Below are 13,967 nucleotides of genomic sequence, written 5' to 3'. Positions count from 1 at the left end.
CAGTACACCGCGCGCTCCCTACGCCAGCGGTTGCGTTAAGGGGGGTGCATCGCGAGCCGTTCCAAATTTGTTCGATATATACGTCTCTTATATCATACTGGTACTTTTTGCTTATTTTTTTTTTCGTATGACAATATTGATAGTCCTTTGATTACGCCTTCATATCATTTGAAGCCATTGTATATTTTGTAAATGCGAAATAAAACATATTAAACATGCTTTTATAATAAGTTGTAAATATTAAAATACATACAGCGGCAACTTTTTGTATAATAATATAAAACATTTTTTTGACATTTAACTTAAACGATAGACAGAAACATATCCCCGCTTCAGTTGTCGAAAAAGTTTCCCCAAAGTCCTCTAGATCTACAAGAACTTCGCAGTCAAAAGTTCCCGTTCGGAAAGTTGTACGCACGCGAGTCTTAAACTTTGCTGTTCGAAAACTTTTCACCAAAACGCTTCTCAAGAAACCCGCAGGGGGACTGTTCGGGTCTAATTAAATTCCTCAGACACATACAAAAAAAAAACAAAAAGTGCCAGTTCTTAATCTTTAATTATTGTGACGTGTAGATTGGTGAAGACGATGTTCCATTTTTAAAACCAGTGTAGTGAGTGAGCCAAAATGGCTGCGGCCATGATAAAGGACCGCGGACTGCGTAAAAAGTTGACACAAGAAGCGATACCCGAGAAAACGCCTAAAAAGCCATCCAAACGCAAATTGACACCCAGTAGTTCCAAGAACGACAAGAAGAACGAGCAAAATAACAACAAACGACCGAAGATACAGACGGGCGACCCGAAACTTGATTTGTTTTCAACGTATCAACCGTGGGTCATCCAAACGTACGGGGATCTGGCTAAAACGAAAACTATTACTTTGAAAAAGTACTCCAGGATTCTGAGAACACTACGTGGGGAGGAATGCAATAGCTCTGATAGCTCTAAATTTCGTTTTTGGGTGAAGGCAAAAGGGTTCCACGTTGGAAAACCTCCTGGATATGATGCGAAGCCGGCGGATAGCATTGTATGCAGATATAGTGTTGCAGATGCTGAAGGATGTACCAGGGGTCCAGAAGGTCAAGAAGTGTACAGCGGATCCCAAAACGACCCGCCACTGTACATACCTACGCCACCCCTTAAGGTAAGGTCTTTGAATTGCAGTTAATGTTAAGAGGTTTTTTCTGGAGTAAGGAATTGTACTAAAATATTTACCTAGGTAATTATTATCACACTGACATTAATTTGACTTTGAATTATTCTTATTGGGACAAAAAAAGATTGAATTCCGCCCGAACGACGTATCCTAATTTAACATACCCAAATAATATAAAAAACAATCTTTAGATGTAGATCCTATGCGTTCAGCGTTGCACTCAAAATGAAACGTAAAAAAACTTCATAAAAAATGTTTTGTTGACCTTACCCTTTCAAAGATCTAGACCGATATACCAAGAACACATAACCATTAAAGATGATCTTTAGCAGCGCTCTTTACTCATAATCTGTTATCAACAAGCACCTATCATGGTTTCTATCGTCATTGTATATAAGAGCGATAATTGCTTGGCTACCATGTATACTTATTATATGGTAGCAAATAGCGATCAAAGAACAGGTGAAATGTGCCACCGTATGATTCGCATGAGTTAGTCAGAGAGTCAGCTTGAAGATTTTTATTACATCCTTTATCTTTTGTATACGAGTGATAGCTATTGGAGCATGGGCTTGAAGTATTTGATTAGATTTGCATATGTTAAGATATACATACGATATATTTGTATAGTTATAATTCATCATATCATTAATTGTTTCGTGTCATACTTGATTGTTTGATCAGCTTAGAATTATAGGAAAAGTCCCGGTATATTTATATAATTTACGTTCTCTGCAGAGTCAGTTTAACCATAAATCTTGGATAATTTATTTATTGGACATTCTTTTTATGAAATAGATGAAGTGAGAGACTGTGGAGAAGATCTGCCTTGTCGATCCTGCATAAACTGAAAGCAGTTGAAAATCATAGATTTTCCGCCGGCTCTCTAGCTAAGATTTCCCTGACGGTTGGCATTCGTGGACGCGAACTAATCTAGTCGTAATTTACTTCGCATTTACTTGCTGCTAACTAGTAACTACATGTAACAACGGGTCTTGCTAACATTTTGAATTTTGTTATTTTTTATTTCGTCAATTTTCTACAAAATCTTACTAATCACGTATCAAGTATAGTAACGTAATGTGCATAAATACGACGAATTTGTTCATTTTTTTTTAATCTTTCTTTCGTATAATTTCTTATTTCATACGTCACTTCTGCCAGTTCAAAACTACTAAAAATAAGTAACTAACTAAACTAACTAGTATACCTACTTAATAAAATTAAGTAATTTCATACCTAAGTTACTTAAAAACAACGAAATAAATAAAAAATGATTCCTTATAGTTCTTTTTTGCATCGAAGGAGAAATACGAATAGGAATCTATATTCAAGTCAGTAATTTTCTCTTTTCAAGGATTCGATTTAATTTTTCAGTTTTTATAACCGCTTGATAAGAAGTCGTATAGCATTGATAACATTCTTAGAAACTACCTATGGTTTCCTTTTCTAACTTTTGAATACTGCAAATAATTTTATTCGCAGAAGGTAGGTATACCTATAAAATCTGCGACTAAATATGACTAGTATAGAAAATGTTTCTGTCCAAAGATACTTCGAAATCATCTGGAATACTTACTTATCCTTAGAATTTAAAATTGTTGTTCATCATTCTCGTTTTAACGATAGGGTAAAAGCCGGATAGTTGCGCCAGTGGGATACTTGCCGCAGTTTCGAATACACTATGTTACGGACATTCGTGGCAATAACGCCTTACTATAATTGTAAGTACCCTTCCCGCAGACCTTAGTGCCACGTCAATCGTTAGTGTAGACGCAAGCGTTTCATTCCTGCGAGCGAAATTGTTCCGCGGTGAAACTTCGTTAAGCGTTGAAACTATATTGGTAAGTCATTTGTATTGAATATTTTTGTTACTAATTGTGATTTCAATATAGTTTATGTTTCTTTGCGTGCATTAGACTTTAAATTATACTGTTAATTACATTTTATTGCAAAATATTGTTGATTTATTTCGCAAATAAAAAGGGCAAGTATCCGTATCAAAAAGGATAGTCGCCTTAGAAACTTGTGCGGATAGTTGCTCTCGGGGCAACTATCCGCAACTATAAATTATTTCACTAGCAAAGGCAGATATTTTCTGTTTGTGTTGTTTTTACTCATTGTGGCTATAACTTAGCTTGAATAAAATAAGTATTCTGATTATAGGTCCAAGGCTCATCCATGTAAAATCAAATAAATTGTTAACTGTTTTAGGTGAGCAAAATGACTCGCAAATATCAACGTAAAGCAGGCGTCACGCCACATAAGCTGGACAGAAGAAAGCTTAGGAAGAATATTTAATATGGATGAAACTGGTGTCCAAGTCAATAATAAACCTGGTAAAGTATTAGCCAAGAAAGGTGCAAGAGCCGTTAATCAAGAATCCGACACAGATTATATTAAATTGATCAAAGGCTCTTCCTTTGGTCAGTTCCCTTTAAGAATGAGAAGAATACAATATTACAGTTCTGACAGTGAAAATGAAGAAAATATATATGTAAGTCCGAAATAATTCAAGAGAAAAGCCACTGAAGGACTACCAATAAAATCGACAAAATATACTGAAAAGATATTAGAAGTTAAAAATGCTAATTCAAAAATTAAAAATAAAAATGTTTCTGTTAATGATTATTGCGTAGAATGTTTTGACTTTTGAGAATAATAATTTAACTAAATCGAAATCAGATTGGATTCAATGTGAGATGTGTCAAATGTGGTTACATGAAACTTGTACAAAATTTGCAAATTATTGCATGCGATGTGGAAAGATGAAATCCCTCGCTTCTTTCTTTCTTAATGCCAAAGTTGATTGCCAGATTTGATTATTCTTCTTCTATCTTTAAGATAAATATCAATAATTATTTTACTAATATGTGATTATAACTAATTTAGATGCTATTTTTGTTATATTGTTATAGTTTTATAGCAAAAAAATGTATAATGTTGATTAGTTCTTAATTAAAAAGCAAAACAAATAATAAAGACTGATTAAGTGAATTGATATAAATTTGTTTTTATTTAAAAAAATATTGTGAGGCGTCTATCCCCTCACGAGGCAAGTATCCTCTGAAGTATTATTTACGATAGGCAACTATCCGCTAGGTTAGGCAACTATCCTTTATTTGAGAGGTCAAATAAAACAGGATTTACTCAAAACCTTTAATAATTATGTTTAATAAAATAGGCTAATATGATGGTTCAAAGACCTATGTTTTGATATACATGTCGCATTATTCTTGTTAAGTACATAGTTTTTCATAATATAGCTTTTTTGAAAAGTGGCGCAACTATCCGGCTTTTACCCTAGTTTTAAGTTTTAACTATAGTTTCAAAGATCATCGTAACTAATTACCTTAATTCTCTAAACTACGTATCAACAGAAAATCTTCTTGCATCATTATATTAATTTTAATTTGTGTATAATCGGCACCTATATTATTACATATTTATTATATTTATTGTTATTACATATTATATATTATATAATCTATATATATTCATTTATTTTATTTATTTCATAATTTATTATATTAATTGTATTTTTTAGTATTTTCCATATTTATTATTCTGTACCTAGCTTATAAGTGATAAAATGCTTTTGTACGTATTATTATAAGCGTTGATCATACCGAGGACATCTAATTCTGTTTTTTTTGGTAAAATCGTCTCAGTGCCCACGATACAGGCTTGCCTAGTGTGGGTGCTATAGGGAATCCTTTTTAATAAACATAGATTAAGCCAATATGTGTAAAGCGAGCAACGTCAAACTAAGTGTATCAGCTGTGTAAAAAACATTTGGTTTATAAATAAATAACTATATTTTTCATTTTTTTTCATTTTTTTTCAGTTTAAAACTCGAGAACGGTAGAGTTAATTTGGCTGATTATGGTTTTAAATTAATGTATGTCGCAATGGCAATGTAGGGAAGGTTACAACAAAAGATATATAAAAAATAGGAAAACGGGATAGTTCACCGTGTCAGCTAGTAGGTAATTTATTAGGGTTCCGTAGCCAAAATGGCAAAAACGGAACCCTTATAGTTTCGTCATGTCCGTCTGTCCGTCTGTCCGTCTGTCCGTCTGTCACAGCCGATTTACTCGGAAACTATAAGTACTACAGTGATGAAATTTGATGGGAATATGTGTTGTATGAACCGCTACAAAAATATGACACTAAATAGTAAAAAAAAGAATTGGGGGTGGGGCCCCCCATACATGTAACTGAGGGATGAAATTTTTTTTTTCGATGTACATACCCGTGTGGGGTATCAATGGAAAGGTCTTTTAAAATGATATAAAGTTTTCTAAAAAACATTTTTCTTAAAGTGAACGGTTTTTGAGATATCAGCTCTCAAAGTCGTAAAAAGTATGTCCCCCCCCCTCTATTTTTATAACTACGGGGTATAAAATTCTAAAAAAAATAGAGGTGATGCATGCTAATTAACTCTTTCAACGATTTTTGGTTTGATCAAAGTATCTCTTATAGTTTTTGAGATAGGTTGATTTAACTGTAATTTATTATATTTGCTGCTACGGAACCCTTTGTGCGCGAGCCCGACTCGCACTTGGCCGGTTTTTATACATTTAAAATATTGACTGATACCTACATGCTGATATCCTGTCACTAGTTCCAATTAGTAAATTATCGAGAAGACTTATATTTTCACTTAATCTAGCTTATAATAATTGTCATAACAGGCAAGGCTATCAATATATAGACAGACAGATACACCGCACATAAATCAATTTATCCGTTTATGGGGTATAAATAATGTAACCGACAGACTATAAAATGGTACCTACCTAGTTGGTTAAATAAAAAAAAATGCCGCTAAAAATGAAAATACATATTTTTCTATAATTTTTTTGAGTTAAATTATGATTTTGATGCATTCTTTAAAAGTCTTTGAAGCTTCATTAAAATAATTAATGAGATCGACACTAGAAATGCGTCTGATATAATATGAGAGTAGAACTACATCAGAAAAATTAATTTCAAGGGGGTGGAATAAACCTATGGTTTTTGCATAAGGAAAAGTAATTCACCGGAGTAAAATCGCAGGCAGAATACCACATCGCTCTTAATTTATAGTCTGTCCCTATTTTCCATAGTCTATCCTCTCTACCCCAGCCGTTAAACCACAGATTATAAAACGTTGACGCGCGCCGTGTGATTCTGCCATTCAATTTATATTCGCCGGGCGCAAAAATGAGGAACAATGGCGACCGCAGCGGCCACACGATGCGATAAACGATCGATTTGACGTTTGCTACCTCCTCTCGGGCCGTGCTCCCCTGGTACCTGGTGTATGTATCGATATTTTAATTCGATTGAGCTTCAATCGATTTTATTTTAGACGGCATCATCCATCGTTCATTAATATTTTTCAAGAAAAAATAGTTTTTGTTACATGCTAAATAAACGGTTGGTATTCGTGGTTGTAAGCTGGTGCCAAAAAAGCGATCATAATTAGGATATTTTTGAATATCAAAATAATGTATGGTAGGTAGTTTTGATCACTGTAAATGCATGCTGGGCTCTAAGTACCTTTAATTATTGTAATCATTTAACAAGCTGTATCAAATACTTCTTTCTCTTAAAATCGTTGTGCCACACCGTCACATGAGTTTAGGGGTTGACACTTGACAATTTATCAAACTCAACTGTTTAAATTCCACATTTTTACCTGACAGTCGCAGACCGCAGTGGTCTTGAATTTTGAGTGTTTATTTTATTCTCCATTAACTGAACCAACCTAGAAAAGGGATCTTACCAGAAATTTGAAGGAATATTTCATGTTAAATATAATAAAATATAAATACAATATTATGTAGAACAAATCATCTGCCCAACGAAAGCTTATGGAATCCGGTATAGAATTCCGGTAAAAAATCTTAATATCATTAAGAAAGGTGGAATTAAGAAAAAAGTTTTCGATCATGGCCTAATTATTTATTAGGAAGTTGTGATCAACATGGCGTTCACAAGTCGCCAGCAGACGTCAATTAAATTACAACGCATCGCCAAACCGGGGAAAATCCCTACCAGAAAACCTTCAAAACGAGAATGGTTTTATGAGGTGCTTAATATGAGGTCGAAAATGCCTGGAGTACAGATGTTTATATAGAAAGGGATGTTTCGCAAAACATGACGATATTCTTATTTTTGAGTGTTCAACTTCATGCCGCAATGTTTTTCTCATTTAGAAGATTAGAACTTCATACCTTGATTTAAAAAAATGGAATGTTCGCGATTTTAATAAAGGGCTGGCCATATTGACGGATTAGGGACGCAAGTAATTAAAAATGGCGCTCCTTGACTAATCCCGCAGAAGTCACCGCACTAAGCGAACTTTATAATCCGACTCGGGAGGATTCGGGTAAGCTTGCCAACTTAAGGTTCCTAAAAAAGATCATGCCTCAGGGCTGAGCATTCTACAACAAAACTGTACCGCCCATTATCTTATTAAAATTGTAAGAGAATTGAGAACATAGCCACAGGTTACAAAAAAGTTAGTATGACGTTGCGGTTTTTAATTACCTACTCTACGAGACAGTTCATACATCTATAATAGAAACATAAATTATGATAAATCTACCTTAATTTATCATACAACTACAGCTGCTTGCATATACCAATTTTAAAGTCATTGTATTTAATGACATTGTGCTTCTTTATAATCCGAAATAATTAGTTACCTTAGTTTACTCTCCTCTCCACTAGTCATATGAAACTGTTGAAAATATTTTGAAGCTCAAGATAATCCAGTACTAACAATGTTTTCCTTCGGCATTCGCATTGACGTTATAAATAATGCACGCTGTGTCGGTCGGAAGCATAAACCCGATCCCTAGTTCAGAATGAAATCTAAAAAACTTGAAACGTGTGTATGGAAGATTACTATGACTGAAATGGAAATTGGAATTATGTTTTGCGTGCAGGTTTTATACCAGAAAATCATTACATTTTTCTTTTAGATTATTTATTTCACCTATGTAATTACATAGTATGAATTAAATATGGCTTTTTTCGCAGCGTTTATTGATTTATTATTAAAAAAAATATCTATATAGTTTGATATAAGAAAGTATTCAAAATAATCGTAAATTATCCGCGTAAAATTATAAATTTTTCTTGAAATTTTAACACACTCTTCATCTATTAATAAAATGTTCAATAAATCAAATCATCGTAAAGTTGGTTTTTGGTAACCCTGCGTGCAGGTTTTGTAAAAATGGCGCCATAAATCGGCCCGGGCCGAGCGTCGGTCGCGGGCCGCAGTAAATTATGGCGGGAACCGAATGGCTATATGGTCGCGTCCGCGTCGTCATAATGCCAGGAAATAGATAAGGCTGTTGGCACTGCGATGAACTTGCAAGGAGGTTCTACTTGCAAGTGGCATTTTATTATTTAATTTTGATATTTTTTGGTTTGTTTCGTGATGTCATATAAATAGGGTTAAAACTTAAAAGCTATGATATAATTGGTTAAAAGTTAAAACTGAACTTGTTACAACAACAACGGACTTTTATAATTTGGTACTTGTTGTTATCCGCTCCAGGCATACGACTTTATTTAATGCTTATTAATTTTGAACCAATATTCATTGTTAATATTTTATTTTTTATAAGAAACTTTATCGATTCCTGTAAATACATTTTAATCGATTCCTGTAATACGTTTATCAGTGAACATCACTATAATAAATGGTCACGTGACGATTGGCCAATCAGGAACATGGAACAAATATTTGAAATGAAAAAAAAAAGAAGGTGACGTTGACTAACTTTAAATCGAAATACTATAGATAAGAATTCTAAATACGAATGTGACGAGTTCTCAACTAAAGAGTCATAGGTTAGGTGACAGCCAACAGTTATAATCTTTCCACTAGTTAGTGCAGAGCGTTTCTGATTATAAAAGTTCTATAATTTTTGAAATAAAGTGATGATGAAAATGCCACAAGCCAGCAAATATCAAAGCGGGGAGAGCTCTGTTCAACTGTAAATGTTCAATGCAGATTTGAGGTCAGTATTCTGTTATATAACGTGGAAACTCCGAAGCCTAGTGAATGTATTATCTATATCGCTTTTCCATTTTTTCTACAACTTACATTATATTTGCAGCATGTATGTTACAAATTACAATGATTCAGGTTGATTTCTAAGACATTTTAGTTATGTATATTATTTGTTGCTTGAAAATACTGCAGATTCCTATAATTTTTCAATATTATTTTACTGTATGTATTGAGATGAGTGTGTACTTTTTCATTCTTTTGGGGAGATGGTTACAAAATAAGCACGGAATAAAGTTAGTTCATATAACGACATTCGTTGTTTTGAAATTATTTGAAAGTACCTACCATGAAATAGATGAGATGATAATATTGAATTTGGTAAAATATTCGGATATATAGTAAATATTTAGGTTACTTTACCAAAACGATTCCTATTCTTTCAGTCTTTTTCGTTATGATTTCTTATATCTCCTGTCAGTTGGAACGTCAAAAAACAATCATGATTCTTTTACGCCTTTAGTACACCGACGCGTTCGCGTGCGGCAGCGAAACATCGAAAAATCTGTCAGTACTATGGCAGGATTTCGCATATGATATGTCTCACTCTAGCACATAGATAGATGAAATAGTTGCGTCCTTGTCAGTATAGTTTCGCAAGGAACTGCGAAATGGCCATTACACAGACGCATTGCGAAACAGTTGCGAAAACATTGCTGTGTACTACGCCTTTTTGGTACACCGACGCATTCGCGAGCGGCAGCGAAAAAACGAAAAATCTGTCAGTAGTATGGAAGGTTTTCGCATATGATATGTCTCACTCTAGCACATAGATAGATGAAATAGTTGCGTCCTTGTCAGTATTGTTTCGCAAGGAACTGCGAAATGGCCATTACACAGACGCATAAGTTTCGCTAGTGAAGTTTCGCGTGAGTTTCGCATCGCATAGCGTCCGCTCGCATTCTGTCGGTGAGGACAGTTAACTATAAAAAACATGTCACCAAAATCCTTAACCTGTCATTCGTTCAAACAAGTCAAACGTAACAGACGGACCGACAAAAGCCCTTTCGCATTGCGGGCGTTCTCCCGGCGGCAGAGTACCAGGGGCGCAGCGGTATCAAGAGATCGTTCACTACAGGGAGGTGGGGTGGGGAGCGAGCGGGTAATTGGTTCGCGCCGCCCGAGGCGAGCCCGTATCGCGCTTTACCGACGGCGCCCCCGGTGTCGGGTGTGGATGAATGGAGGCGTGGAGTCGTGTTGCTTCTTATTTTTAGAATTAGCTCCAAGTATTTTGCAGTTGCGTTTTGAAGGAGCTTGTAGTTATGGATAGAAAAATGTTAAAGCAGCATCGGGTGCCTGTTCAACTATTGTCACCAATGTAATTAATAATTATTGTACATAAAAGATAGCTGCTATACTTATATTATTTTTTATCTAATGACACTTTTGACTTTACCAATAACTTAGAAATATTTTCTAGTCCAGAATTATTAATAATTAATATTTTTTTTTAAATACGCTCTCTTCTATTATACAACTCCCCAGAACAATTAGTTCTGGTTGTATAATGTATAATAGAAGAGAGCGTATTTTTTATAACGAATAGAATGTAGAAAGTATGTACTAATTTCTTCAAAACCCATTGACCACCGAGCGCCCCGATCGGGGCACGACAACAATAGATTTCTATTGTGTCTGAGATTCTAGGGATTGATGGATTAAACGTATTACGCATTACATAAACTATGAATATAAATTCAAAATCCCTTTCCGATACATTCATATAATTTTCTCAACACACGTCCTGCAACATCTCAAAATATGTATCCGCTACAAAACATTTGTTCAACATTGCAAGCCAACACTTCGCAAAAAAAAAAAAAAAACAATAAGGCATCTCCATAGCCGGGCGGCGGCTGTTTGTCATGCCGGGAGTTATAGCTATGTCATGCGGCCACCGGCGCGCCACTTTATACATCCGACGCTACCGCGTTGTGCACACAGCTTTATATCTATAATTATAGCGAGTTTACAGGGCCGATCTTACTTCGAATGCTTTTCGAATTTGAATTTGGCAGGGCCAGGGTTTTGTTTGAATTTCGAATGAAGTGAAACGGAAAAAAGTTATTATTTGAACCGTTTGCCGAATGTGTTTTTGTATTAATTAAAGTAAAACGTTTCGATAAGTTAAACGGGAAAGGTCTTCACTGGTTCGCTATAATGACACCAATGACACACAGGATTGATCATACTAATTCCTAACCTTACTGCTACGTCTGGTCGATGGATAGTAAATTAAAATTATGCATATTTAGCGAATTAGTCCAAATAAAAAAATGCATTTTGACAGAATGCACTGAAAAATAATAACTAAACGTATAGAAATGAAACGATAGTTGGAAAATAGTGTTTTTACGAAATACATTTCCATTTTCCAATTTGATCCTCATTTTACTATTCTTATATCGTTCATTATTCATACCACAAATCCTACGTTTTTGCTTCAGTTGAGAATTAAATAAAAGCAAAACAGTGAAGAGGGCCAAAGCTCGAAAAATGTTTCTTGAAATTTATAATAAAAAAGAGTTTTCGGATAAATAGATTTTAACATTTTTAACCTTAGTTAAACCGGAGTCAGTTAAAATTAACCGTTTGTAACAATTAACTGTACTTCTTTCAAAGTACCAGGCTGCTATAACCACCCAGTAGGTGCCCTATCAAAAGGCCCGCTCATTACTGTTGCCGCGGCGTATTTCGAGAGGCGCGCCGTCCGCATGAAATACGATGTCGTCGTGTCACGGATACTGTAGTGATGCGATGGTGATTTATCGACTGTTGGATTACTTGTGTCGATAGGAGTGCTGAGTTTTAAATTATCATTTGTCAGTTCTGGCAAATCAGAAGTTAAGAGTTGGGTTACGTTATTGTTCTCTCACTTTATAGTACAGTCTAGCATATATTAACATTTTAAATTTAGATTTTCCTAAAAGGTTCAACGTTACCGAAGAAAAAATCTAATGAGTTATCTTAGTTATAAGAAAAACATTGCATGTTTAAAACAAAAATCATATACGTTCCCACTCGCGAAAATGTTTAACAAGGCGCTGGAAACAAAAAGGAGTTATTTTTCCAAGCTCATTACGAGTACACTTCGAAGCTTGTGAAATTGCCGTTCGCGTGTCACGGATAGGCCGGTGACGTGCTTAGTCTACTGGCTTAGAAGTCGAGCAAGTGACAAGTGGAGTACTGAAGTATATAAAGCCCTTGTTAATGGGTAAATAGAATCCGTTTTCCTTGTAATGGGGCTAGTTTAGCACGGTTTACGCAGTGTGTTTGAGTTGAGAATATGTAAGTACGTTAGGTCAGGTTCCGTAATTTAGGCGTAAGTAGGGCATCATATAGTTATGTACGTGACAAGTGTCCCGTTCATGCATTAAGGTTTGATTTACATTTACACAATGTTCCAAATACCTACATCACGTGGGAGTTTACTTTTATCGATAAAGACTGCTAAGAAACATGATTTTCGTCTGACTTTTTAAGAAGACGGTAACGTTTAAGCATTCATAAAATATTTTGGTTTGGCTAATTTTTGAAACTAATATTTACATATAATAGAATAATATTATATTGAAATGGATACTTTGAATTATTACTTCAAGAACATTGACTTCAAGTATATTATAATGAAACGTACATTACTTAAATATATGGTAGACTTGGACATCAGACCAATAATAGATGTGCCGTAACGTCAAAGGAATATATTTCAAAAAGCTCAGTGAAGCGTATTGAATGCGGTCGGAGATGTCTTCGACTGCGGGATATTCTTGACTACGAGCTAGTGATGCACTTGGACATGAGATATCGATAATTTTTATTTTAATAAGCCTTACTGTTGTCATATTTTCAGCGTATAGAGAAACGTTTAATTTCAATTTGATAGGAGGTTATCATTATATTTAACTTTTACTTCGTAATGTTATAATTATGAGTGCTGTATTGGAGACAACATACTTACCCTTTTTCTTAATTGTATTGATTAATTTAGGGACATAATCAAGTACAAGGAAGTCTCACTATATGAACAGTGCAGTTTTGGTATTGAATATGTTTTCTGCTAATTATTTATTCACAGCATTCAGTGATTATAGTTATTTATTGCATATTCCATACATACATAACTATAGTCATAAATATAAAGTTAAAAAATTGAGTTTTTATCGGCCAGCGAGATAAATGTTTTTATTTTAAAAGTGTTTTTATCACATCACTAGTTCCCCTCACATGCAATCAGTCGGGGCGAGCCGTGGCGACGCCACTCAACGCGCCTCGTAAACGTTATCGGCTACATCGTAAAAACGCGACATAAAATGGCGAACGTGCCGACTGCCGCTTTAACGTGCACTGCGAGCGTTCTAAATTTGAATTTATTCTGTTTTCAGTAACATCGATATCGATTGTTCGATTGTCACTTTACTAGATTAAATTTTAAAAATTGTTAAAACGTTTTTTGGAGATTTTCTTTAAATTATGTAATGAAAATAAGGTACTGACTCAAATTAAGCATTTGTGGGCTAAAGTAATGTTGTAAAGCTACCGTAGACCGATTTTTTCTATTCTATACATGGCATTACATGGATATTCATAAAACAGGTTTTATATTTTTATCTCCTTGTGATGACGGGAGGCGAAGACAAAACAATAAAACGATATGTTGAACACAAAGTTGCGGTTAACTTATTGTTTTTCTTTACAGTGCTAAAAAAAACATCTTTAAAACATATTTCAATC

General features: G+C 34.6%; 1 protein-coding gene across 3 annotated transcripts in view; it reads left to right on the top strand.

Annotated features, from left to right (window-relative positions):
- Positions 1-13,967, top strand: part of LOC123701889 (nucleolar protein 4) — a 142,348-nt gene continuing 128,381 nt past the window's right edge. For all 3 annotated transcript variants that reach the window (XM_045649485.1, XM_045649484.1, XM_045649486.1), the window contains exons 1-2: positions 1-100; positions 574-1,144. In XM_045649485.1, the coding sequence (XP_045505441.1) occupies positions 626-1,144 (519 nt within the window). In that variant the 5' untranslated portion in view covers positions 1-100; positions 574-625. The remainder of the gene's footprint in view (positions 101-573; positions 1,145-13,967) is intronic.

The sequence above is a fragment of the Colias croceus genome, chromosome 22 (assembly GCF_905220415.1).
Source record: "Colias croceus chromosome 22, ilColCroc2.1".
Classification (NCBI taxonomy): domain Eukaryota; kingdom Metazoa; phylum Arthropoda; class Insecta; order Lepidoptera; family Pieridae; genus Colias; species Colias croceus.
The sequence above is the reverse complement of the archived record's forward strand: the minus strand, read 5'-3'. Positions and strand labels throughout refer to the sequence as shown.